The sequence below is a fragment of the Colletotrichum navitas genome, assembly GCF_030913465.1.
Source record: "Colletotrichum navitas strain CBS 125086 chromosome Unknown LY79scaffold_12, whole genome shotgun sequence".
Taxonomy (NCBI): domain Eukaryota; kingdom Fungi; phylum Ascomycota; class Sordariomycetes; order Glomerellales; family Glomerellaceae; genus Colletotrichum; species Colletotrichum navitas.
Genome location: NW_026850558.1, coordinates 478,314 through 503,223, shown reverse-complemented (window position 1 = coordinate 503,223; position 24,910 = coordinate 478,314). Strand labels below are relative to the sequence as shown.

Below are 24,910 nucleotides of genomic sequence, written 5' to 3'. Positions count from 1 at the left end.
GGCAGGAGACCCTGTCTGTCTTGAACAGATTCGACGCGCTATAGAACTGGCTCCTGTGATACATCTGTCTTCTCCCAAACTATCTTGGCGGAATTGAGCTGCATTTTCCCTCTTCGCCGCTGGCACAATTAGCGCGTCTTCCTCAGCCGACAGAGAGAGACAAAGTCTATGACGAATGAATAGTCAAGGCCTGGGCGGCCCCACCGTCAAAACGGCTTTCCGCTTCCCATATGTTTTCTTATTCCCCCGCCCAGTCGCGCTTTTCTACCTACCTAGTAGGCATCCCCCCCTCCCTCTTTCTCCTCGCCAATAGAAAAACAAACGAGAGAAGAAGAAGAAGAAGAAAAAAACCATCCCGTTGTCTCCGCTAGGCTCGAGCCTAAAACACACGTCCGAGCAAAATTTCTCCCTCCTCTTCCCGGACTGTCACTCGGAAACCTTAATTGGACATCAGCCAGGGTGGTGGAGCCAGCTTAAACTCGACCTACATGGCGACCCGGCACTTACATGACGCTCAGTAGCCAGTGACGAGATCTTGACGGTCACCCCAGGGATCTCGACCGAATAGAGCTGCGAGAGGTGGGCGAGGGACGGGGGCGGAGAGAGACGGGGGGAGGGGGGGCAAATAAAAAGGCGCTGAAAATCCAAGACATGCATTTCACACTTTCGAATTCTTTCTCACCGAGTCTGTTCAATAGCTCCGGCCGCCTTGGCATTTGCCTTTTTTCTTTCCTTTTTTTTCTTTCTTTCTTCCTCTTCTGTTCAGGGGTTTGTTTACCTAGCGAGGCAATTCATGCTACCTTTCCCTTTGGAGGAGAACGCACCTCAAATGAACCAAAAGACACACACAACCACAACAACACGAGTTATCAATACACGGCACGATCCCAAGGTTAGTATCACCAAGCCAAGGGGCAGTTCGGCGAACCGAACAGCCGGGAACATTGCACAACTATTCACACGGAGCCGAGAACCAACCGGTTGCCATCCGACAACCCCCTCCTCCCCTTTTCCCAAACCCGCCACACACAAAACCTCATCACAGGGTACATCATCAGGACCGCCGACGTTGTGCGACTCCAACTATGAGCTGTGCTCTCTCTGCCACACGACAGCTATCCGAGAGGCAGCCCTCTCCCTCACTGTTGCTCCCCCCCTGTCTCTGGGTCAGCATCTTCAGCTACACATCCCCCTCTCCCTTCCCTCCCTCTCTCCTCTTCTTCTTCTTCCAACGGCTAGTTACAGCTCATCAGCCAGGCCCAACCCCCCCTTCAGAACACACCCTGTTCACACACACTCTCTCCAGCCACAATGGAAACTTACCTCTCATTCGGCTGTCGACCTTATAAGTGCATTTGGTTTCTGCAATCTATGCGAGACGCAAAGGACCTTCACCCCCCCCCCTTGCACCCTTTGGCCATCCTGCGCCGCACCGCGCAAAACTCGCCTCTGAAGAATACATGTCTCCCTCCTCTTGCATCCTCTTTTTCTTCCACCCCTCCCCACCCTACCCCTATCCCCTTCCCGTCTGTTCATGCTGTGTTCCGACAAGGTTCGTATAGTACCATATCGGCGGGAATCATGTAGTAACCGTTTCCCGTGATACGAAAACTGACAAAGCCCTCCCACCCTCCCCTCTTTTTTCCATCCCTCCCCGTCCCCTTTCCTCTCCCGTCATTTAGTTGTATGCCCATGTGCCGTGCCTTGTATATCTACAAGCCGTGTCTCGATGCATGGCCTCGTGCTAGACACCTAAGAGAGGAAAAGGGAGGAAAAGAGAGCCCCCCTCCTCTCCCTCTTTGAAAAAGCAAAAGAGAGAAAAGAGGAAATATCAAGCCCAGGTTGCCCATGAGCCCCGACCGCTCACACCCGCCCCTGTGGAGCCCAACCCCAGACCTTCCCTCGATGTCACACCGCCCGCTAGCGGACTCTAGATCGGTGCCGAAATCTCTCGCTAGCCTTGCCCACCGTCCTCGCCCAATCTGAGGCCGCCTCCACTCATCCAACAGGAGAGATAGGGATTCCTAGGCCAAGCCTGCCGGAAGTGGTTTGTTTACATGGCACAAAGGGGGGCTAGCCACTATCTCTCTCTCTCTCTCTCTCTCTCTCTCTCTCTCTCTCTCTCTCTCTCTCTCTCTCTGAGTGTGTCTCTCTGTGTTTCTCTTTTGTTGCCTGCATTGTAAAGGCTCCACAGGACAAGGGTAGCGCCCTTCTCGAATCTACCCCTGCCCGCCCCCCCTGTCTATTTTACTTTTCCAAGTTCACATCGTAGCGTCCCAGCCATACTACGTAGCCGTCGTTGGCTTTCCTCCATCACTCTCTCTGTTGAGGGTGTCTAGCGCCCAGTGGAGCCCGTGACCTTTCGACCCTTGCTCTGAATTACAGACAGACAGACAGACAAACAAGTAAGCAAACATGGGCCGGTCATGGGGACCGGAATGGGGCTGTTGCGGTGATCGTGCGTGGGGGTGGGGGGAAATGGAGCGGGGGAGGAGGAGGTCAAGCGTGTGTCCAAATCCATGCCCCGTGGAGGCCAGAATGTTGTTGTTGTTGTTGTTGTTGTTGTTGGGAAGTGCCAGGGGTTTGTAACTTTGGTAGATTTTTGAAATAAAAACATAAAAGAATAAGATAAAATAAAATAAAAAAACAACAACCTGACACCGGCATATTTGCCACTGCTTCCCCAGTACGGAGTACTTGGCCCTCCAACGTGGCAGCGCCCATTTCAGCCCCCCCTCCGTCATGTTTTTCCTAGCTCCCCTTCCACTTTCCGTCTTTCTCTCTGTGCGCATGTGCTTGGGTCTTTTGACCGGCCGATTTCCCATCTCGCAACTCCTACTCCCTGTCCCACCTCTCGAGTTGCCTGGTATCTCCCATAAGTGATAAGACCAATACTAATAGGCTATCTTTGTTGAAGCGAACGTTCCGTATCCTCGGGTTATTACAAGAAACAAACACCGCATGGCCATCGAAGCGAACAATGTAGGGAGAGGCCCCAACAAACAATGGGATAATAATCAAAGGAAAAAAAGACAAACAGAAAATCCGAACAAGAGACAAGAAACCAGAAGGCCGAGGAAGTGCGTGGCGGGTATCCCTAGCAATCAATGCCTGTCATTCACCGTACCCAGTGATGGCCCCTGGCCGACATGCGTGTGTTGTTTTCTTCCAAACTTTTCCGTCCCATGATGCGTCCATGTCAGATATACTGGACCGACTTCCCTTCTGTTCCCCTCATATTCCAAAGCCACGACGTTATCCCGTCTCCTTTTGTCCACGCGCCGGTTCGCCGTTGATCCCTGATTTTGTTCCGCCAAGGCTTTTTTTTTTCCTTCTTTTTTTTTTTTTTGTGGTTTGTATTTACCCGTCTTCTCCACACACAGTCAGTCATGTTCGGGCATGGACTGGTATCGTGACACTGATGCGCGTGTTCCCCCCCCCCCCCCCCCCCATACGCTAAGATCTCGTAGTCAAGTTCTATGCCCAATTTCTGATATGTCCTCGGGAAAGAACCCGGAATAAGACTGCCCACAGGAAGGGCGACAGTTGGCAGATCGTGAATTCTGCCCGCGTCCTTCCCAAGTGTAGTGCATGCTGCCGTGGTGCTTGTCTCGTCCCAGATTGTGATTCGTCGTAGCGACCCCGGGGTCTGTACAAGTGTTTCGCGTCTGGGCTCACGTCATATTCGTGACGTTGACTCCGGACTGCGGGGCCATGGCCGGGTAGTAGCCACTGGACGTCGGTTTGGCTTCGAAGGGGCCGCATCTTTGAGTCGACATGAGCGTTCCGGGCTGGAAAATGCTTGGCAGTATCTCGGGGTCGCGCTTGACTCTATCGTGGAGTGGATCGTAGTTTGAACCGACGTGTGGTACCATGTTGTCCTGTCCGTGTCGATGGTGGTCGAACATGTCCACCCCTCTCGAATCAGTTCCGTCGTACATGGCGCCGGGGTAATACTGGTAGTCCTTCGTAGTCTCGATGGCTTTCGCATCTTCGGGAGATAGCATGTGCTCCAGATCGGGGTGGTGGCGAGTCGACCCGTAATGAGTGTTCCCGCGGGCATCGAACCCTGGCGTGTAGCCACCGCCAACCATAGAACCCGCGGCCCCGAAGTCGGATCCGATGATCGAATTGGTTGGGTACCCCGTGAAGCTACCACCTGACCCCCCTGGTCCGCTGCTGGTGCTTGCACGCCTCTCGCTCTGGTAATGGCCCGGAGAGCGGCCGCGCACAATCATCTTGGCCGACTTCCGGTACGCGATCCGTACGAAGTTGTCCGGGCCCTGCGACCCGATGTCCGCCCAAAGCTCGATAAGCAGGTGGTAGTACTGCTGTGCAGCCCGTCTCTTTCCGTTGTTCGCTGTCGCCTGCTTGAACTGGATGCGCTCGAAAGTATGTTCCGTCTGATACGGGTCGCCGCCCTGCTGCCCACCATAGCCCCCGCTGTCTGGGAACCCGATCCTCGACGGACCTCCAAGCCCAGAGTCGCTATGGTACAGGCCCATAGGATGCGACATGTGAGGATGCTTCGGGTGAAGGCGCACCTTCCCAGGCTTCTCGATCGGGCCCTTGTCCCTCTTGGGCGTATGCTGGACTAGTTCGATCGTATGGGAGTCGTTCTCCGCGACGACGGCCGAGATAGACATGGCAAAGCCCAAGACCGAGTACGGCTGCGTTGAGCCCTGCTGAGTGAACTGCAAAACCTGGCCGGGATAATGTGGAGTCAGTCCGAACGAGCAAATGCAGGAGAAGTAGTTCCTCCTATAACACGTCCAATCGCCGTCAGACTGGAAGAAGCCCTTGTCGATGTTGCCGTGGATGTCGACCTTGACCTGCATGCCATCCGTGTATTGGAGGATGCCGAGGTTTGTGATGGGGCTCAGCGGAGGGACACTCGTCTGTGTCCGGGAGGGAGACGAGGTGTAATGGCCGGGATCCATTCTCAAGGAAGCGGGTGCGTTGAAGCCGGTGATAGGGCTGGAAGTCGGAGATATGGGATGGTGTCGTAGAGCGGTTGGGTAGGATGGAGATCTAGGCTGGTGCTCCGACACCCTCCTGTAGGATGGCGTCGCCGGGGAATACTGATCTCGAGCGGTGATGTGTGTGCCAGGATGTGGTAATGCTGTGGAGCGATGGGCATGTGCCATGCCCGCCGAAGAGGTGCTGCTGTCAGGTAAGTGTGTGAACTCGATCATGGTCCATCTTTGACGAGAGAGAGGACAAAACCATGTCTTGTACTTGCCAGTATATAAGAAGGGGAGGGAAAAAAAAAAGAAAACAAAAGGGGGAGGGGGGAGATGGGGATAGTGTGCAACCTACTTTGAGCCCAGGCGAGGCCTGACGTCCAGGCTGGGAAAGACGTGAGGGGCGTTTGGGTGATAGAAGTTGCCGTCAGCGGAGTACGGAGTTGCGTTGGTTATAGGTGGATTGAACAGGTTTAAGAGCGTCGGCTGTTGCGAAGGGCCTTCGATCGTCGACAGAGAAGCATTGGTGTTGTGTTCGTATCTAACGTTTCCCGTCAGCCCGAACGGCCCCCTCCGAATTTGAAAGCTGTGTACAAAGCAGAGGGTTGGAAGCCTGGCACGACAACTGCTGTACCGCGTCCACATGCGAGACACAGTGTCAGTGCTACCAGTTCGTCCTACTGCCAGCAGTGTGTTGCACAACGGCCAGCCGATACAGGATCAGGAAATGCGATGACACACCACCGTCCATCGGCGATAGGCGGGGACGCCCGCGGATTTCTAGTTGGACGATGGCTGCCAAAAGGCAGTTACCCACACACCTGTCCGTCTTTCTTGATGCCGCTGCAAAGATTAGACCTCTCGCTTCGACTTGGGCATTTCCCGTGCTCGAGGCATACCACCCCGGCAGGCTGGGTCACCGATCAGAACAGAGCGTGCCGAGTCGAGAAGGTCTGTCTCTCCACAAAGCTTGTAGAGTTGCACTTGCTAAACGGTTGGGTTTGGGGGTTTTGCCCAGGACAGCAGCAGGTATCTCGACACTTTGGGAGGGGGTGCACAGTCGAGTAGAATAACACACTGCAGCCCTGGCAGGGGAAGGGGGCGGGGGATGAAACAACAGAAACAATAATACATCGATCCCCCGTCGGCCATTAAGACCAACATAATTTTTACGTACCGCATGTCATTGCTAGAAGCGTGTATGTCGAGGTAGTCATATCCCGTGGATGGTTCGAACTCCTGTTTGCACGGCGGCACTAGTCAGATCATGGCTCCCACCAGAGAAACAAATGGGGGAAATGAGGATGAGGATGAGGATTTGCAAAATGAACTCGAGGCTGTGCCGTTGCTGCGTCCAGGAAGCTATAGCTGTTGCAAAGGGGCGTGTGTTCAATCTGCCTCAGGCGAGAGCATGCCCAGACAAGCGACAGACGAGTGAAAAGCGGCGCAACGACTACGGGAAGTTAGCAGAAAGAACCAAGGAATAGCATCTTTAATGGGGAGGCAATATGCGTGAATGACAACTAGAGGAGAAGATAGAAGAAAGAGGGGGTGGTTGTTGACCGATCTGGGCCTGGGTCTTGTTGAGCCCGACCGATGAGGAGTTGCTGCGGCGGCGGCGGCGACAGCAGCAGGAGCATCAATCAGCACCGGCACCAGCAGCATCGACAGCAGCAGTGTCAAGAGCAGATGACCGGGGGGGGGGGGGGGGAGGTAGGTAAAGGGAGGAGGCAACATGGGAGAGACAAGGTACACAATCCAATACTACCAGACACCACAGTGTACTTTCTTGCGTGCATGACTTTGCAGGCAGGCAAGTGAGCTGGTAGAAGGACGAGAGATGACAAGTCGTGCAGTGTAAACCGGCCAAGCATACACACACACACACTCTCTCTCTCCCTCCATCCCCCTTGTCCCCCCCCCCCCCCCCCTCTCTCTCTCTCCTTATCCCACACCCAATACACGTCTCGCGTCCACCCCGGAAGCGAGTGCGGGAGCGTGAGAGACGTCTCATGCCTGGAAGCGCTGCTTGGGGTGCCGGGAACACGACACTGGTGTGGAATTGGGTGTCTCCTGGTCTTGTATTCCTCATCTCGCCAGGCTTCAAGGAGGACCAAGGTCTTCCAAGAAATGAAACAAAGACATGCCAGAAGTGTGAAATCATCTGCCAGATGCGTAGATGCATTTTCCTCTTGAACTCCCGTCCAGAGCTGTTCCACGAGGGACGCACCGATTCTGACGGCCTTTCCTTCTGCTGGCATGCAATTCCAAGGGGAAGAAGCCAGTGATTTGAGATAGGCAGGAAGAGAAGGGGGGGGGGGGGGGGGGGGGGGAGTGAGACAGAAAGAACACGGAGCTGCCGCTGATGAATGTGCAAAAGGTGAACATGAAAAATAAAAATAAAAAGCAATTAGCGTCGAGTTGCATACGTACCTTTTTTTCCCCCCTTCTCTCGAAGCTTCACTCGGCCCGTTACCTTGTCTATCAGTCCCTCGGAACGTGGACAGGCAAAGCTTAGAGGGCCGGGACGAGGCCTAGACTAGCCCTCAACTCGCCTGCCCTTCCTTGTCTAGGTACGCCACCCGTTGGAGGCGTGTTGTTTGGTTTCGTGCCTTTTGTTCTCTTCTTCTCCCACGCCTTGGAATCGGCAGGCGCAGACTCTCTCTCAACGACGGTAGTTGTTTATATGCTGCACCGCGCTACCGATGCAACGTGCAGATGCAGACCGAGACCTCCGACCGACGAGAAGAGCGGGGCGCCCGCTCAAGTGCATCTATCAGACAGACTGAATGACGACTGAATGGTCCATTGTTTGGTTTGTTGCAGCAACGGCGACGGCTACAGCAACAGTCGCGATTGGAGTCGTCTTGTTGGTCCGACACAGCCTCGCGATGCAATTGCAGGAGTTGAATGGAGGGGAAGGGGGGGGGGGGGGGGGGGGGGGTGGACAACGAGGGAAGGCAGAGGGAAAAGAAAGCGTCGATTGAGTAATAGTAGTGGTAGTAGTATTGCAGGGGAGAGAGTAATCAGGCAAGGTAAGGCAAGGCAAGGCACAGAAACGGAGAGAGAGAGAGAGAGAGAGAGAGAGAGAGAGAGAGAGAGAGAGAGAGAGAGAGACACAAGATTACGGAAGGGGAGTGAATCTAAGGGGGGTACGGTACCTTGGCCAGCTGTTGAGGATTCATACGACGGTCGTCTCCGGCGGCGAGGGGTGTCGCGCCGTAGTAGAGGGGCGGTGATCGGGTGCTGATGCTTGCACTGGTGCTGGTGCTGGTGCTGGCACTGGAGCAACGGTCCGGACGCCCCAACTCCTCGATCCTCTTTTTTGCCCACAACACACGCCCATGTTAGCAAATGCCCCAAATCTTTTCTTTTCCGTTATCTCTCTTTTTCCTCTCATCCCACCATGCCGCCCCCAGAAGCTGTCACTTTTCTTCATCCTTCTTTTCTTCTTCTCCTCTTCTGCCTCTTCCCAACAACTGCAACCTTGACCAGAGGAAGGGGGAGGGGAAGGTATGGGGCTCTCGACACTCACCGGCGCTTGACTCTCCAAAAGTGCCCCTGTCATGCCAAGGAGTTGCTTGCAGCTCTTTATCCTGCCCAACCTAAGCGACGTGATTCTGCCGTCAGCAATGGGACCGACTTTCGCCTGTATGTGACCGTCTGATGGAGACAAGCTCGTTCATCGTCACCCATAACGCCGGCATGCTCAACCGCCTTGGAGACGCCGCCATTGATCCGCGCGTACCACGCCGCACGATAAGCCCCATGGTCGTGGTGGTCAGCGCTGCAGCAGAACAATGGCCAATTCTCCTAGCCAAGCTCGCCCGTCGTCCACTACGACGCGCATTGAGTAGCTGTCCCGCCTGCATGTCCCCCCCGACGCCTATTCCGCCTGGGTACAGGTCCGTCGGGTCGCCTCTGTACATGCTTCTCAAACACCATGGGACGCGTCCTCACTTACTCGCAGGAAGAAGAGCTCAGTAGAATAGCAGGTACACCTGGACGACCGTTAGCTTCTGGCTTCCCCACACCGAACGGCGCTGTCGTCGTTGCATCGACAATGGAATGGCCCGCCTGGCTAGCAAGATGGCAGCCCCGTAATGGAGGCGAATCGGATTCTGCCGCGGGGGGAGCCGGCGAGATGGATCTTCCCCAGTGGCCCCTGGTGCAAATCGTCTCGGGTCCGCTCGCTACCCACGACTCGCCAGGGAATGGCCCTCCCCGCGAAGGGAGCTCAACGCCAGTTATGAGAGATGGAGATGTTGGCGTGGCTTACTCTGTTTTTGTTTGTTTGTTTTTGAAATTCCTTCTCTTGCCGGTCAACCTTCTCGAGTTGTTCAAATATCGGGCTTGATTTGCCAAGACGCGTGCTGCTTCGAATACTGAATCGGTGGGGGTATGTAGTATGTTGGCGGTGACTGTAAAGAATGCTAACGTCTTCCCGCCGCCGGGCTTTGTGTATGACAATGTTTTTGGGCGCTGTCTCTAGTTGCTCGGTTTCTATGGAATTGTCCAAGTCGTGGGGTTTGCGAGAAGCTTGGGAAAGTGCAGGATCACGGAAACCCGGTGTCTATATACCTTGCCATGAGAACCCCTAGATGTGGCTGGTTCGAGATTGCACAGAAGCAACAAAAATGGTTAAAGGCTCAACATGCGACTGACTGCTCGGCACATGTCGCACAGACTAAGCAGCAACAGAACAGCTGGGTTTTCCCAAGCACACTGCCGATATGCCATAAGTCCAAGGAGCAAGGAGCAAAGAGGACAAAATCGGAAAAGTCAGGGCGGGAAGGGGGGGGCTCCACGCGTGAGCAAATGGGTTGTGCAGACTCTGAGACAACGGTAAAGGCACATTGAATTGTGTGGGGAGCTCTAGGAGACCCCCAGTCGGCTTCTCGGGCAGGCCTGCTGCTTTACTTTGCTTCGGCGGTCCTTTTGCAAAGGATACAATGCCCGGGCGTGTAGAAACCGAGTGCGCAGGGTGGGAAACTTTCCACTCGCCAAGCCATCCTTAAGCAAAGGGACCAGGAATCAGAGATGAGGTGTTCTGGGCAGGGGGTGGGAGTCCGTACGACTCGACTTTGTCTGCCAAGCTTCTCAATGGTCCAAATCCATGGGGCTATTCAGGCAAGCAAGTCTTTGTAATCGTGTCCGAGGATGCAATCCGGATGGCATGTCACTATCCCATTCAGCCTGCTGCTAGCAGCCATTGCGGCCTAAAGCCAAGGTCAGTAGATAACCCAGGCAACGTTTCTCTCTCTCTCTCCCTCTCCTTTTAGTCCAGAGATGATACAACAGAGGGATTCGGGCTTAGATCCAAGGCACTAATTATCTTCAAGCTAAGAAGTGGAGAGTCTACTGACCTGCGCCGCCGTGTAGCCTGGTGAGTCGAGGTCTTGCGTTGTGAACGGAGGAGGACGCCTTCCAAGCCTCGCTGACCTGCTCCCCTTCTATGCATCAAGTCTGCAACTACCCGTCCGCCATGGGCTTGGATGAAACGCCACAGACAGCCTATGAGAAAGGGAGAGGATTTGCCTTGGCAGGAAAGTGCGCTATCAACGGCAGCTTGCAGTCGTGAAAGTAGGTCATAGGCGTTTAGCGGACAGTCCCGGTCATTGACACCGGGCTTCCTTTTTTCTTGCATGACGTTCGGCTTCGACCAACACCCTGCATCAGTATCATCGGATTGGCCGAAGGCGTAATCATGGTCGCGAAGATGGATTTCGAAAAAGCTTTGACCCCGTGCCGTCGGGACCGTTGTGTGCGGCCAGAGAAACTCAAGTATAGGCTGGCGGAGATGACGAAGGCAGCCTGGCGTCCTCCGTAGTCGCGCCGACAAGGCGTGTTTGGCAACAATAGTGATTGTGGTCGAGATCCACATGGTTGACTTCGGCCCTAAGCCTGCCATGCGACTCTAGTGGTCTGTTCGTAGGGGCAGTACAACGTTCAAGTCCCCCGGAATCGGTCCTGGCGGCTCATAGTTGACTCGGTGTCAAAAGCTGTGTCTCGGCTGATAGAGACACAGTAACCACGTGCAATGGCATTGGTGTTTCTCCTGAACTTGGTTGACAGGGTGCCATCGGATCATTTCTATCCACGATCCTAGGTCGTCCGCGCTTAGTTTGATTGGCGTCATCGAAGGATGTATCCAACACCCCTTCAGGCGAATCGATTCTTGCAGCAGATGACGGTGCAGGAATAGCACAAACTTGAGCTGTGCCTCCCCGTGGGATCCAATGAGACGTCGCATTACCCGAGAAGGGCAGAAAAGACAGGCGATACTAACTCCATGAGGTCGAGCCCGCCAAAGAAGCTGTAGAAAGGGCGATCACCATCCAGAGGTCATCAATCTTGAGACCCAACAGCGCAGCTCCTGCACCTCGTGTTCTGCGGAGCCGGTTTAATATAGATCGATGCGCTATTTGGATTGGTCGTTTGTGCAAGTTCCCGTGGACTAGTCCGGAAAGATCCAGGCAATTGTGCTTGATGCACACCACTACACATGAGTATTGAGGCGAACTTTGTTGTTTCAGAGGTGTACGTATCGCGGCTTGCTGAATACCGGACTAGCCAGGCCGTCGATGACCTCGTAGCCAAGACTATCGAGAATGGCCTGGCAAGGTAGACTTCACGTATTGGACGGTTGAGGGCCCCATGTGCCAGAGCTATAGCACTGTTCCCGGCAGAGCAAGCATACGCAGCTGCCATGGGTCAATTTCCGGACAAAGATATACATGCCTACGCGCCCATTCGAGCAAGCGAGCAAGCAAGCAAATAGTCAGGTATGGCCCAGTCGTATCGGATCGGGCCGCTGGTATCTGACGGTAGCAGTACCCTTCCTTGGCTAATTCCGACGCCGCCGCCGCCGCCGCCGATGCTGCTGTCGCTGCCACTACTCTACCGGCTGGCATAGTATGGCAGGGTGCAGTGGATCCTCTGCGGTGCCTGACAGCATGGCACTGACAGGGCGTATCATACTACGCCGATCGCTGCGAAGGTAAGTTATCTCCTAGTGTCGTCTCCCGGCTTCTCCGCCGTCGTCTGCCAGAGGAAAGTGTAAAATGCATCTTTCCCCATGTTTATTCTTCGCCTGCTTCCATAGACCGGATCTTGTGTGATGTGACGTATCACGGATGTAAGGGTCCCTTTTGCGGCAGACGGGGAGTTGGAGGAGACTGATGGTGGGCCTTCCTCAAGCGTAAGCGGTTGTTGACGAGATGGTCTGACATGCAGTAAGCAAGTCGCTGTTGCATGATGCCACAGCAGGGAGAGAAGGGGGGGGGGGGGGGGTGTGATGGTGGTAACACAGGGCTGTGGTGGGTGATTTGGAGAATTGCGGTAGAATCGCTCGCTGGCTGAGGGGCGTGACGGGCGTAGCGGCATTTGGCTTTGGACTTGGCCGCTCGATCACATCGTCCGATTGTCGACAACCTTAGAGAGGATGTGCTCAGAGCCGACGGCGAGGACGCGTCCTGAAAGGCTTGAGGTGCGTGGGTGAGGGCCTCGTATCTCGAGGCCAGGAAGCCACATACTACGGAGTACATGCCGCAGGTACTCGGTACCGGGGGGGCGTTGGGTCTGTATTGTTCGTGGTCAAAGGGAACTGGATGAGCTGAGGGTGGCATAAATCTTGCATTGTCATCCGGGTTGTTTGCTTCTTCGATTGGTGTGCAGCTCTAGCTAGCTACCTCATGCAAGACAGCTGTTGGCGATGTGGGCGCTCTTCAGAAGAGATCCGCAGTGGGCTCTATTTCTCTTCCTTCTGTATACTGTAGGTCCTGGCTGGTGCCTTCCAAATGCAGCAGATATCGATCAATGACTTGCTGCGACAGTGGTCAGTGAATTTTCAAGGGCGTCAGGGTGAGGAAAAGGAGGAAACAAGCCTGCCTGGGGGGAGGGGTGTCTCGAAACGACTTTAGTGATCTAGATAGGTGGGCAAATGACCGGTGTGGTTGGAAATCGGGGTTGAAAGACGGATGGGAGAGAGTGATGGCCTAAGGAGGGGGGGTCAACGGTGTGTTAGGTACAGTGTATTGACGAAGAGACAAACAGTACGGTCAGGGAGTGGAGACCACTGGATAGATTCCTATTGGCTAGTATAGCAATGTCTCATCTGCGCGGTCCGGCTTGCATGCAGCTTTACAATTAACGAGGAGGTGGACACAGTGTCGACCTTGCTTCTCTACCTAGCTAGGTAGGCAGGTACCTCAGTTACCTGCCTCTACTGCCTCCTCGACAAAGAGGAAGGAACCCAAAGCCGAGTGTTTCCTACTCCCTCTTCATCTTCAATTCTCTCAGCTTGATCATGCAGCATGCCTTTCATGGCTCAGATAAGGAGTGGAAAGGTGACGGAGACGGTAGGTACTCCTGCTACCTACCTAGGTAGGTAGGTAGGTGCCTGGCTCTGCGCTCACTGTCCAGGTAAGCAAGCTCCTGGACTTCCGGCCTCTTCCGCCTCGACTTACAGACTCTCAATCAGATATCCGCTTGGTTCTACTGCTGAATAGTTGCCCTCTGGACCTCGCCCAACGCTCTCTCGTCTTCCTGGCTCGCTGCATCTCTCGCTGCTATTGCCTTCCCGAGGTCTTCACAGAATCTGCAACCTCAGGATATCTCATCTCCAGACCATGCTACATCACGCCGTCCTCGGGCTGCACGCCTCCCTGCCAACGTAGCTCTAGTCTTCATCGTCATTTACCTTGCCGGATTATTTCGCTTCATCCCTCTCGACTCGCCGTCCTGTACTGGCACTCGTGTCAACAATGCGTTGCTGGACAAATAAAGGGCATTTGAACCCAATGAGGAAGGATGCAAACGACGACGGCGGCGACGGCGACGGCGACGACGATGCCCTTGAGCTTTCGAAAGTTTGATCCTGTCCCTTCAAAACATTCGAATCACTTTCGTCAGGATTCGAGTCCCTCGATTCGGCCGCTTATCCAAACAATCCTTCAGCTCGAGCCACTTTCTGACACCAACTACCGGGTGCCACGATCTTGTGACAAGCAAGCCGCCGCCATGGGTTAACGACAGGCATCTATCTGCCTGTTCTCGAACAAAAAGAAAAGCTTCTTCTACAACACCCGTTTCGGATGTTTCTCTGGTTAAACAGGACCGTTCAGAATAAGTGGTAGATGCGATGTGTTCCCCGTCAGCCAGGTCCCTGCACTACCAGGTACTTCCGGGGCCTTCTTGGCACCTTATCACGGCTTGCCACATGTTTCCTCTTGGCTTCAATTCGCTGCCGAGTCCCAATTTCTCTGCACATCAATATATCGCTCACTTCCCGGGTCAGTCATCTGGTCGTTGATGTTCCCTATTTGCGGTCTAGGCTGCCCGTTAACACGTCAGACCATGGATTCCTGGCAGAGCGACGGCCAGGAGCCAAACAGATGGTCCCTCGCGCATTTCAGTTCGTATCCTCTCAATTCGAGGCATGAATAGCACACGGATTGCTTGTGACTTTTGCTGGCTGCTGCCCCGAGAGGTATGATTGCTATCCAATAGTCGACGACAGCAGCCCGAGTACGCATACCAAGCTGCTGGTCATCAATGACTCTGTGCAAATACTACGATGGCTTCGGAAGCTACCGTTGGAAGAGCAAACACTCACCGAGGCCTTTTCTCAGTTAGCTTCCCTTGCTGCATTCATTTCAGAACCTGGACCAAGGCCGGAGATGGCAGTGCGAACAAACCTTGATTGGGATACCGAGTTGACAGCGGCTTGTCGCGTCTCATCGGTTTCGACACCAACATTCAGACCCTTGGCCTTCAACGCGCCCATTCCCGTATCTACACGGCTCACGACAGAAGGACCTAACATGCTAGCTGCCTCGCGAAATTTCAAAGAAGCGGTCAACCCATAAGGGTGTCTGGGTGTGGCTCCGCGAAGGAGCACTCCTTGTGGCTTCTACTCCTCGAAGGCCATTACCCGTGGAGCTTCATCTTTCACGCAAGGAGAACCCAGCCAACGTGAACCCCTGGTTAGAGAAATGAGTCGGCTAGGGGGGCAACAGGCCTGTCGGTCTAGACTTATCTGCGCCATTCCAGTGGCAAAAAGAGCCCCTTGGGCACGAAATATGGTATCGTGGCGTGACTACGGAGTGTCTTGCGCCACTGATTGGCAACGATACCCCCCCCTCCCTACCCCCACCCCCCATATGAGGTACCGGTAGTCCTAAGTCATAGTGACACAGGGAAGGCTGCCAGCAGATGCCAGTCGCGTCCTAGAACCATTTGCCACGTTAGAGGCAAGGGATCGGCTATCTCGGTGCACATATCTGTGATTGCATATGGAAGAGAGTCGGTCATCGTCTTTTGCCATCGAGTGCCAGGCCCTTTTTTTCCAGAAAAGCATGCATTGCGATGCTTTGAATACTCGTCCTTATCGAGTCTAGCCATTCGTAAAGGCGGACAGAACGATGGATTGCGTGTCAAAGAGCGGACAAGAGGCACTGTGTGATCCTGACCACTTTGGGTGCTGCTCGGAACAGGTTAACGGCTCCTTCAGGACCATCCCCTTGGAATCATCATCACAAGTCACAACATCCGCGGGCTGCCTTTGAGCATTTGCCGAAAACCCCTCCCAGGCGGCCGCCTGATCGGAGTGGGTTTACCACGTTTCTCTGGCTCTGCTGTAATGTCGGATCTGTCCAATGTAGGGGCCCAATCTTCCGTATTTGTTCGCTTTCTCCTTCCCCATTGAGACTGTCAATCCCGAACGGACAAGTACACGGCTCCGCCAGCCGGCCTTCTTGCCCTCGGGCGCCGTGTTTCACCTCCACTCCATGAACGAGCCCCTGACCATGTTGTGGAAAGACATCTCCGTTACCCTTCAAGTCCCTTCATCGGTAGAGGATGGTGATTGGCCACGAAAAAAGACCTGTCGATCGCCAGCGCCATTCGCACCAGGTCGGTATAAGCTACCCCTGGCGAGGAACCAGGCAGTCAAATACCTTTCTCCATGGCTACCAGCATGGTCGTTACCTTTCAATCCTGCCGGACGCACACAAAGTCAAAATGGCACGCAACCTCGTTATTCAGCGGCAAACACCGTGTGCAGTCGCGGCGCACGCTGTTTATCAGACCAGTTTCAGGCCTTTCTGCCGGGATTAAGCCACGGATGGTCTTTCGTGGATGCAACGTTGGACGGGATCTTCGTGACGGGTCCATCGGCTGTCAGCCCTCTCCCTACGCCGAGACAGACGACAGCACCTCTTAGCCGCGCCTGGTCTGATCACATGAGACACCGCCGGCTGCTACTTGTACGTCGTGAACTCTCCAGAGATGATCCGGCCCTCACTCGAGAAGAGAGGAAGCGGTATCTTTAACGGGCCACTAAGTCGTGGCTGCGGTAAGCCAATGACGCCATGCAAAAGCCTGGATTGGCAGAGCCAATGACTGCGGGCATCCGATACCTATGGCATCCAGACCACTTACCGCCACCACTGTACGGAACCCCTCATACCTGATCCAAGACAAATCCCGACAATTGCAGCTGGAATTCAGGACACTTCGAGTCCGGGATGGGTTTTGAAGGATTGCACAGACGCTTTCTGGCCACAAGGCTGGAGTTGCGAATATCACAAGCATGGTGATCTTCGGCAAAAGTGTCGGATCACAGGAGAAAAACAAAGACATTTTCCTACGAGTGCAGAAGCGTAATGCACAGAGCGGATGATCAGCGTTGCCAGTGGCATTCTTGGCATCCAGGACCAGCCAAGTTCTAATTACTCACAGCTCCCAGGTGTTGGGCGGTAACTCAATCGCGAATGTTGCTTTGGATAAGCTCCACTGAAGCATTTTAGCTCACGGAATGGGGTCATGGATCGTTAGCCTTGCAATCGAGGGTCGCACCGATTCTGCTCGCCAAGACGTCAGCACCAGAGCAGGCCAAACATTCTGCGCAAATACTTGCACAGGGCACGCCCAACGATATTGCTCCTTTACAACCGGAGAAGTCATAGGCGTGACAGGACCAGGGGTTCCTCGGCTGCCCTTTGGGGACGCGGAAGATAGCGGCAAGGTTTGTGGCACACGAGCCTGGCGGATGCAGTCTCAAACTCTAAGGCATCCTTAGCTCTGGTGCACAACCAGCAACTTGGGCGGGCATATCAAATTATCCACATGGCTTGGGAGCAATAGGGTGGTGATTCAGAAAATCCCCCCTCTGTCGAACTGGGTAGATTATTGTTGTTGCAAGGGAGGTCTGATACAATAAGGAGCTTGAGTCTAGATGTGGGAGTCGTCCGTTTCCTTCCGAAGGTTGGCCGGTGGAGTGTGGGCCCTTGCCGTGTCCGGGCCGGGTGACATTCCTCGTCATCCGTGTGCACAGACCATGTGTTTGTCAAAGTTCGGAAGCCCTTGAAAAGCGGGTCCCATTTGCTTCCGCTCACGCTGACAAACATGGCGGAGACTTTGTTCCATTTCCAGCGTGACTGACGTTTGTAACGTTGTTCCCCCTCCACGCCACGCACGTTCTTACCCGAAGGAGCGCATTTCTTAGGTGAGCAACAACCCCACTATGCCCAAAGTATGACTCTAAGACAGGGCCGTGACTAACAGGCAATAGATCTCGGGACTCATCTCCTCGTCGTTGCTGACTGCCCAGGCGGATGCAATTTAGCTGCAGCGTTACAGAGGGAGTACATAGCGACAAAAGTTCCCCCCAAAAGTTTGTTTGCTTTCTGCAATTGCGACACCTCCTCCACACCCCCCCTCGCTCTCTCTTACTCGTAGAGTCTTTCGGTCTCTTGCGGCCTCTCTCCCACCCCCCTTCTCTCTCTTTCAGACCTTCTCTATTTCTCCCTGGAGGCTTTTCACCCTCCTCGCCTCGTATCTGGACTTTTCCCGGGTATGCCTAAGAAAAGGCACCAGGCGCTATACTCGAAGCCGCAGTCAACTGCCCCATCATCATTGGGTGCCTCAGCTTCAGCCTCTTCTTCTTCCCGTCAGTCCAGACTCCGATTCCACTCACTCATCCACACACACCCTGGCTCATGCCTACCCCCTCCCTCTCTGTCTCTGCCCATCTCCTTCACCGAAGTTTCCCTGCGTGACGTCGCGCTCCTGGAACTGACAGCGAAGCAACACAGAGAGCCAACGTAAGGGCGTCAACGAACTTTTGGCCGATCTCCGTCGATCCTCCCCCCGTGCTACCTCGACGGCATCAGCAGCAATATCAGAAGCCACCGCTCCTACTGTCCCTCCAGCCCTTCGACAGATTCTCCAGATCCCAGAGACGCCACCACCACCACCCAGGCGTGCCCCGAGATTCGACACTACAGGCAGGAGGGTACCACCAGGCCCACCCCCTCCACGCAGCTGGCTGTCGCGAACGTCCAGCCATGCTCAGCGCGCGCACGCGACTGCCGCCCAGCGCGGTGCCCAGGCCATCCAGGGCCTGCCGGGGACGTACGAGCCAGACAAGGGCAGTCTGATGGACATCGTCCTGCGCAGGATGGCCCTGAACTGGGAGCTCCAGAGGGACTACGACCAGTACTACCTGCACATGTTGCCCAGCCGAAGCAGGGCCTCGTTGGCAAGGTACGTTGGCGTTTGGTATGAGGGTGGCGTGTCCGCCGCGGACCTGCGCAACATCCTGATACCTCCTCCGCCTCCTCCTTCCTCGGGGTACGACGATGGCAGCGAGCATCAGCAGCCCCAGGTCGACGCCGAAGCGCTCGTTTCCCTAAACAGCAACATCTACTCCCTTGACCTGACGGGCTCGGTGGGCCACTCCATGTCCGTCCGGGAGCTGTCGGACGTTCTCTTCCCGTCGAAGCTGGCGCGCGCATCTGAAGTGGTACAAGACTCCTGGGATACGGCGGAAGCGCCGTCGCTGCCCCCGAAGCTCCTGCCCAACATCACGCACCTTTGCCTTGCCGTCGCCCCCAGCGTCTACCGGCAGGACGGTGGGCCCGGCGTATCCTGGAGGCAGCTCCTCGCCCTCGCGGGCAAGCTGCCCACGCTCACACACCTGAGCTTGGCGTACTGGCCCGAGCCGTCGATGACGCCTAATGCGAAGTTTACCACGATCGTCTCCCCCGAGGGCGTGGTGCAGCAGTACTCCGGCACAGGGGCGTACGCGCACACTCTCGACAATGACTGGTCCGAGGCCGTCATCCTGCTGAGGAAGTTGAGCAAGTGCCTCTACGGGCTCGAGTATCTCGACCTCACGGGCTGCGGGGCGTGGTTCAAGGCCCTCATGGCGAATGTCGACGGGGATAAGGTCGACTGGGGCGGGCCTTGGGGCAAGGTCTCAACATTGAAACTGAGGTACGGGTACGAGGTGAGCAAGGATACACCGATTGTGGACTCCGAGAGGTACCGCGCGGCGGCCGAGGCGGCCAGGTCGGTTGAAAAGTACATTGTCGCGCAAAGAGCCGGGAAAGGGAGGTTCATCAATGTGGACAGTGATGCTATAGACGATGCCCAGTGGCCGTCCATGAGCTAGATGACAGAGAATCGAGTTTAATACAAAGAGGAGAAAAGGGAAAAAAACAAAGTAGGACCCGTGCTTAAAAACCAGAGCACGGTCTTGTGTGGGTGAGCAAGGGCTTCTTCGTTAAGCCTAAGCGTCGCGTCTCCCGCCCTGCTTGCTCGCGTCCCAGAGCTCCCTGAACCTTCCACCGGCCTGTCGCAAGAGGTCCCGGGGACTCCCGACCTCGACAACGCGGCCCTTGTCCAGCACCACGACGCGGTCAAAGTCGGCGACCGTGTCCAGGCGATGGGCGATGGCGAGGACGGTGTGATGCTTGAACTCCCCGCGGATGAGGTCCTTGACTGTCTTCTCGGTGTGGGTGTCAACACTGGTCTTCTATTAGCGCACTGCCATCTTCCGAGAGTAAACCGGGGGGAGGGGGGGAATAGGAGCGGAAACGTACCTGCTCGTCGCCTCGTCCAGGAGGACCACACGCCCGACGTCCTTTCTCAGGATGGCCCTAGCAAGGAAGAAGAGTTGTCTCTGTCCATGGCTCAGTGCCTCTTCGGAGAACTCGGCGTCCAGGCCGCCATTCTCGCGGATCGTCTCCCAGAGCCCGAGGTGCGCGAGGGTCGACTCCATGACGGCGTCGTCTCCGCCGACGACGACGACGCCGACGGGGTCAAGGTTCTGGCGCACCGTGCCGGGGAGTACGAACTGGTCCTGGGTGATGGCGATGAGGGCCGACCGCAGGGGCAGCAGCGGGAGGGAGTGCAGAGGCACCCCGTCGATCGAGATGGTGCCGGAGGACAGCGGCAAGAGACGGAGGAGGGCAAGGAGGAGGGAGGACTTGCCGCTTCCCGTGCGGCCCACGATGCCGATCTTCTCGCCGGGGCGAATGGAGAGAGAGACCCCGTCCAAGGCCTTCGTCGCGGCGGATTGTTCGCCGTCGCTCTGGCCCGCCACGTCATATGAGGCGGAAACGTCACGGAGTTCTATGGCACCACTGCCAGGCCAGCCGTTCACGTCCGTCTCCGCCACCGGGCCACATCCCTCGGGGGTTGTCGTCATCAGCGCCGACCTCCTCAGGGCATCGTCCTCGACCTCGTCCGTGGTCTTCTCGGAGAAGTTCTTGATGCGCGCCACGGCACCGATGGAGGTTTCGAGAGAGGTCCAGAACTGGATCAGCAGCTTGAGAGTCTCGGTGAAGGAGATGAGCTGAACGAGGGAGACGCCCGTGAGGCCGACGGACACCGTGGCGCGCAGGCGGACGGCGAGACCGACGACCAGGATGGCGAGGGCGGTAGTCGTGAGATCGAGGACGAGAGTCAGCCATTGCTGGGTAAGCAGAAGGTTGTAGAAGGGCCGTTGGGAACGGTCGATGAGGGTGTGGGAGTGGGCTATGGAGGGGCTGGTAAGGGAGTGGACACGCAGGGTCGGAAGGCCCGAGAGGGTTTCGAGGAAGTGCGTGCTAAGTAGTTCGTTATGTTAGTTCAAAGGATGTTTTTGGTGAGATCGGTTCAGTGACTTACTAGACCGGGGCTTTCTCTTCAAGGTCCAGGAGACGGAGTTGGCGGGACGTGCGGAGATAGGCGCGCTGGATATAGTAGAAGACGAGGATCAGGACGGGGAAGCTGATGGCAATGTACCATGACGCCGATGCTATCAGGAAAGCCTTCCCGATGCAGGTGAAGAAGCCTGTGATGACCTAGGTCAGCTGCGTCGAGGCCACAGGCGCTGTATTGTCTTACTTGCAAGGGATACCACCAATGCCAAGGGCAAGCTCCGGTCGATGAGGCCTATGTCTTGAGAAAAGCTAAAATATGTTAAGAGCGGCAACGCGGGTTGCAGGTTGACTCTTCGATGCGTACCGAGTTGTAAGGGACCCGATGTCTGTGCTCGTGAAGAGGGACAGCGGAGCACTGTGGCAAGAGTCAGATTTGTTTCTCGTGATTCGGAAGGAGAGAGCAGAACTTACTGCATGACAGCTTTTAGAAGATTTTGATGCAGGTTGATTCCCGACCTTGCTGCGATCGGAACAAGCACAAACCTGACGATCGAGTGTCGATGTGAGTGGCGGGCTACTTGAATGGATCAGGCTGCGAGCTTACCAAATGAGAACGCCAAAGCTTAAGACACCTCCGATCTGGAAAGCGGCGTAGACGCCGAGGTAGTAGGCATCGCGTTGACCTGGAGCCTCGGCGTTGGCGTCCGTCCAGAAGTTCAGCCAGACAGCTTAGCGGTTCTTGTCAGCGAGGTCGCGAAGAATTCAGGCGAAGGATGCGGCTTACTCGGGAATGTCGAAAAGAACGCCCAGGTCATCTGTAGGAAGAGCATGACGACGACGAGGAGGGCACCGATGGTGCCGAAGTAGTAGCCATATACGCTCCAGTCGCCCAGCTGCCGCCGCTCATCCTCTCCCTCCGGCACGGCCTTGGTCTTCTTCTTGGCCGGAACTAGACAAGTAGTTTCATCGGCGGTTGTCTCTCTACGAACGATGTCTTCTCCGTCTTTGCCATTGTCGTGGGATTCGGATGCGATGAGACTGCTGACATAGCCTTCTGTATTTTGACAGTCGTCGAAGCTTCCCATTTCGGCAATTTTGCCACCTTGAAGGGTGATGATCATGTCGGCCCTCGACAGAAAGCTCACTTCGACCTTTCGTCAGCTACATGTCTACTTCGGACCTCCTTATTCGTGATTGGGAGCTATACCTGACTGGATGGCTAGGACAATTGATGTTCCCCAAGCTCTGAGGATGCCTCGTTCGGCACTGAACACGCGCTGAAACACAGCATCAGCAGTTTTATTGTCCAATCCGCTAAAGATGTCGTCAAACAAGGCGATCCGTGGCCGCGAGTAGACAGCTCTAGCAAGAGCCTGGACATCGTCAGTTCGAAGTTTGAGGCCGCTTTGGGGGTTCACTTACAACGCGCTGCTTTTGGCCGCCGCTCAACGCGAGGCCCTTACTACCGATGACTGTCTGGTCCCCTTCCGGGAGTTGGGCGAGGTCCTTTTCAAGGTCGCAGGCCGTCAGAACCTGCCGATAGAGATGTGCGTCGAATTCGGAGAAACAAATGATGTTCTTTCGAATAGTCTCATTCTACACAGCCAGTCAGCCTCGGCACCATGCAATGAACCATGGGCGCGCTCACGGTGAGCCAGGGGCTCTGCCCGCACCAGGAAACACGGTGACTAGAAAGCTCAATCGTTCCAGTAACGTGAGGTAACTCGCCGAGGAGACCCTGCAGGAGGGTGCTTTTCCCGGATGCAACTGGCCCCACGAGCATCACTAGCTGACCGTCTTGAACCTCAAAGTCCAGACTCTCCAGAATAGGGCCGGAATCTGGTTTCCAGCTGAGTGACACAGTGTTCATGATAACAGTCGCCGCTCCTCTTGGCTTCTTTCCTAAGACGAGTTCTGAATGCTTCAAATTTTGAAGTTGGGCATCTTGAGAAGATTCATCCGTTTCCATGGATTGTGCGCTAGACTGTAAGTTTGAAGTAAAAGACCGATACTCGATGCGAGGCGGCGCGGACAGATATTTTTCGATACGATGGAAGCATGCAAGAGCCGCACTCATGTCGAGGACGACCTCGAACATCCAGAAAAGGGGGCTCGCGAGCAGGATGACCAGGGATAAAGCAGCAAATAATGTGGTGGCATCAAGAGCTTGCCCGGTCTCGGAGGCGATTGTAGTGTACATGGCAAATGCGACCACCGGCGAGAGCATCAGGGGCACCTGCGCGATGGCTGAAGTGACGGCGCCAATGACGCGGAAGGGGGTCGCAGCCTTCATCTCTGCAAGCCGAAGGTCCGCCAAGGTTCGAGAGAGCTTCTGCGTCAGACCCGACATCTTGATGCTTTTGATGTGACCAATCATGGCCGAGGTGATGCCTTTGCACAAGTCAGCGCGGTGTGCGAGGCCGTGGCAGGGGGAAGGAATACCGATGCGCTTTTGGACTTTCTCGACCCAGACCAGCTGGTACTTTTGGGCGGCGGGAGCAATGAAGATGGTGGCAAGCAAAGCGACGACGGAGACTATGATCGGGCCACAAGCTGCGTAGCCAATGTGTGTGCTGAGAAGCCATGTTGCAAGTGCGATTTGGATGATGTTGGCCCAGAACTCGTGAACCTCGCGCCATGCGCGGATGATGGCTTCGACCTAGACACTCTGTAAGCATGGGGCCAAAGTATCAATGGGTGCGGGTCGTATTTGCATCGGTTGACATGAGAGTTACCGCCGCGGAGTCATCTCCGGGTGCAACTCGCAGCTCTGTCGTCTTGGAGTAAATGGCAGCCACCAAGATACCCCTGAGCATAGACAGGGACCGAAAGGCCTTGTGCCAGTAGAAACTCGACGAGATGGAAATTCCAAGGTAGACGAGACCGTATGCGCCGATGAGACCGTAGCCATAATTGACGTCCTCGGAGGGATTCTGCAGGAACTCGAGGAAACGGTTCAGGATCAAGGGCTGGCAGATGGTGAAGCCCAGCAGAAAGACCCTCGGCAGGACGACTGCCAGCAACTGCCACTTCAGCGTGCTGACGCAGACCCCGATGAGCCGGTGACGATGTGAAGGAGGCGATCCGTCAGACTGGTTGGCCGCCGGGGACGACGACCTGTTCCAGTAGAGCCAGAACCTCTCGTTCAACACGGCAACCGACATGGACTCGTCCAGGACGAACAAGTCCAACGGCTTCAGGAGACGACGGAAGCCCGTCAGCAGCAGGGGCGTAAGCCACCAGAAGAGACCGCGGCTGTAGACACCGCTGGTTTCCTCGGGGCTGCACGGCCGACCGGCGCCGGCGAAGTGCCGGGTCTTGCCCTGGGCCTCGAGGATCATGACAGCCGCCTTCAGCGCGAAGGACGCGGAGAAGACGGCGCCGATGGCGACGCTTAAGTGCGACAGCCATACGGTGCGGAGGATTGCTCCGTCCAGCACCAAAGACACCAAGATGTATATATTCAAGATGGACGAAGGCTTAAGGCTCTTCGCGTGTTCTATGTACGAGAGACCACCAAACATGACGGTGGCGGCAAATGAGGCGCAGGACGCGGCGACGGAGACGGTGCGCAGGCGTCCCGCACCACGGTGAGTTGCCCACAGCGCTACGAGCACAAGCTGTAGCACAGCGAGGATGCCGATGGCAGCCTGCTTGGTTAGTCGGAGGGCATCGTCGGCCACGGCACGGGGGAGCTTGCTGAGGTGGCGGAGGCGCAGAGGTGCGACAAGCAAGAGGAGGGAAGCAGGGAGGATTGTGAAAAGGCATTGTTCAAAGGTCAGGGTAAAGTCGAACCCGTCGCGGCAGTCCTGCACGATGGGGCCGAAGGCGTCGTCGGCTGTCGGGGAGCATCCGATGGAGGATGAGACGTTCATGGCTGGTGTTGGATGCTGCGCGATGGGTGAATGTGCAAGAATGGGGGAGAAAGGCAAGAGGATCGCGCCCGAAACTGGCAGGCGGCAGGTCTGACTTTTTAAAGGCCATTCGGGATTACGGCACAGCACCTGAAGACTT

General features: G+C 55.6%; 9 protein-coding genes across 9 annotated transcripts; 4 read left to right on the top strand and 5 right to left on the bottom strand.

Moving 5' to 3' along the window:
• The first annotated feature begins 621 nt into the window (after nt 1–621).
• On the top strand, nt 622–1,493 carry LY79DRAFT_63714 (uncharacterized protein). The gene has a single exon (XM_060562278.1). It carries the CDS (start codon nt 794–796, stop codon nt 1,451–1,453), a length of 660 nt encoding a protein of 219 aa, XP_060417287.1. The 5' UTR covers nt 622–793; the 3' UTR covers nt 1,454–1,493.
• A 496-nt stretch (nt 1,494–1,989) lies between these two features.
• LY79DRAFT_63432 (uncharacterized protein) lies at nt 1,990–2,979 on the bottom strand. Its single transcript, XM_060562230.1, has one exon. The coding sequence runs from the start codon at nt 2,823–2,825 to the stop codon at nt 2,286–2,288; it is 540 nt and encodes a 179-aa protein (XP_060417286.1). The 5' UTR covers nt 2,826–2,979; the 3' UTR covers nt 1,990–2,285.
• A 695-nt stretch (nt 2,980–3,674) lies between these two features.
• On the bottom strand, nt 3,675–5,195 carry LY79DRAFT_588093 (NDT80/PhoG like DNA-binding family protein; the record flags this gene model as incomplete). The annotated part of the gene is made up of 1 exon (XM_060560867.1): nt 3,675–5,195. One exon carries the CDS (start codon nt 5,193–5,195, stop codon nt 3,675–3,677), a length of 1,521 nt encoding a protein of 506 aa, XP_060417285.1.
• A 1,144-nt stretch (nt 5,196–6,339) lies between these two features.
• On the bottom strand, nt 6,340–7,283 carry LY79DRAFT_63725 (uncharacterized protein). Its single transcript, XM_060562280.1, has 2 exons — nt 6,528–7,283; nt 6,340–6,417 (listed from the first exon to the last, which is right to left on the bottom strand). Exon 1 carries the CDS (start codon nt 7,223–7,225, stop codon nt 6,644–6,646), a length of 582 nt encoding a protein of 193 aa, XP_060417284.1. The 5' UTR covers nt 7,226–7,283; the 3' UTR covers nt 6,340–6,417; nt 6,528–6,643.
• A 1,624-nt stretch (nt 7,284–8,907) lies between these two features.
• LY79DRAFT_577422 (uncharacterized protein) lies at nt 8,908–9,321 on the top strand (the record flags this gene model as incomplete). Its single annotated transcript, XM_060559880.1, has 1 exon — nt 8,908–9,321. The coding sequence occupies one exon, from the start codon at nt 8,908–8,910 to the stop codon at nt 9,319–9,321; it is 414 nt and encodes a 137-aa protein (XP_060417283.1).
• A 712-nt stretch (nt 9,322–10,033) lies between these two features.
• Nucleotides 10,034–11,093, bottom strand: LY79DRAFT_63427 (uncharacterized protein). The gene has a single exon (XM_060562228.1). The coding sequence runs from the start codon at nt 10,873–10,875 to the stop codon at nt 10,243–10,245; it is 633 nt and encodes a 210-aa protein (XP_060417282.1). The 5' UTR covers nt 10,876–11,093; the 3' UTR covers nt 10,034–10,242.
• A 2,593-nt stretch (nt 11,094–13,686) lies between these two features.
• Nucleotides 13,687–14,991, top strand: LY79DRAFT_63296 (uncharacterized protein). The gene is made up of 4 exons (XM_060562205.1): nt 13,687–13,784; nt 13,958–14,257; nt 14,381–14,454; nt 14,597–14,991. The coding sequence occupies exons 2-4, from the start codon at nt 14,107–14,109 to the stop codon at nt 14,831–14,833; spliced, it is 462 nt and encodes a 153-aa protein (XP_060417281.1). The 5' UTR covers nt 13,687–13,784; nt 13,958–14,106; the 3' UTR covers nt 14,834–14,991.
• A 2,831-nt stretch (nt 14,992–17,822) lies between these two features.
• On the top strand, nt 17,823–19,662 carry LY79DRAFT_679121 (tafazzin; the record flags this gene model as incomplete). The annotated part of the gene is made up of 2 exons (XM_060564513.1): nt 17,823–17,920; nt 18,066–19,662. 2 exons carry the CDS (start codon nt 17,823–17,825, stop codon nt 19,420–19,422), a joined length of 1,455 nt encoding a protein of 484 aa, XP_060417280.1. The 3' UTR covers nt 19,423–19,662.
• On the bottom strand, nt 19,540–24,771 carry LY79DRAFT_667420 (multidrug resistance-like protein; the record flags this gene model as incomplete). The annotated part of the gene is made up of 13 exons (XM_060563370.1): nt 19,540–19,777; nt 19,853–20,860; nt 20,922–21,087; nt 21,141–21,205; nt 21,261–21,311; nt 21,368–21,439; nt 21,501–21,624; nt 21,681–22,040; nt 22,104–22,269; nt 22,319–22,492; nt 22,545–23,287; nt 23,339–23,555; nt 23,632–24,771. 13 exons carry the CDS (start codon nt 24,769–24,771, stop codon nt 19,540–19,542), a joined length of 4,524 nt encoding a protein of 1,507 aa, XP_060417279.1.
• Between the last annotated feature and the right edge of the window lie 139 nt (nt 24,772–24,910).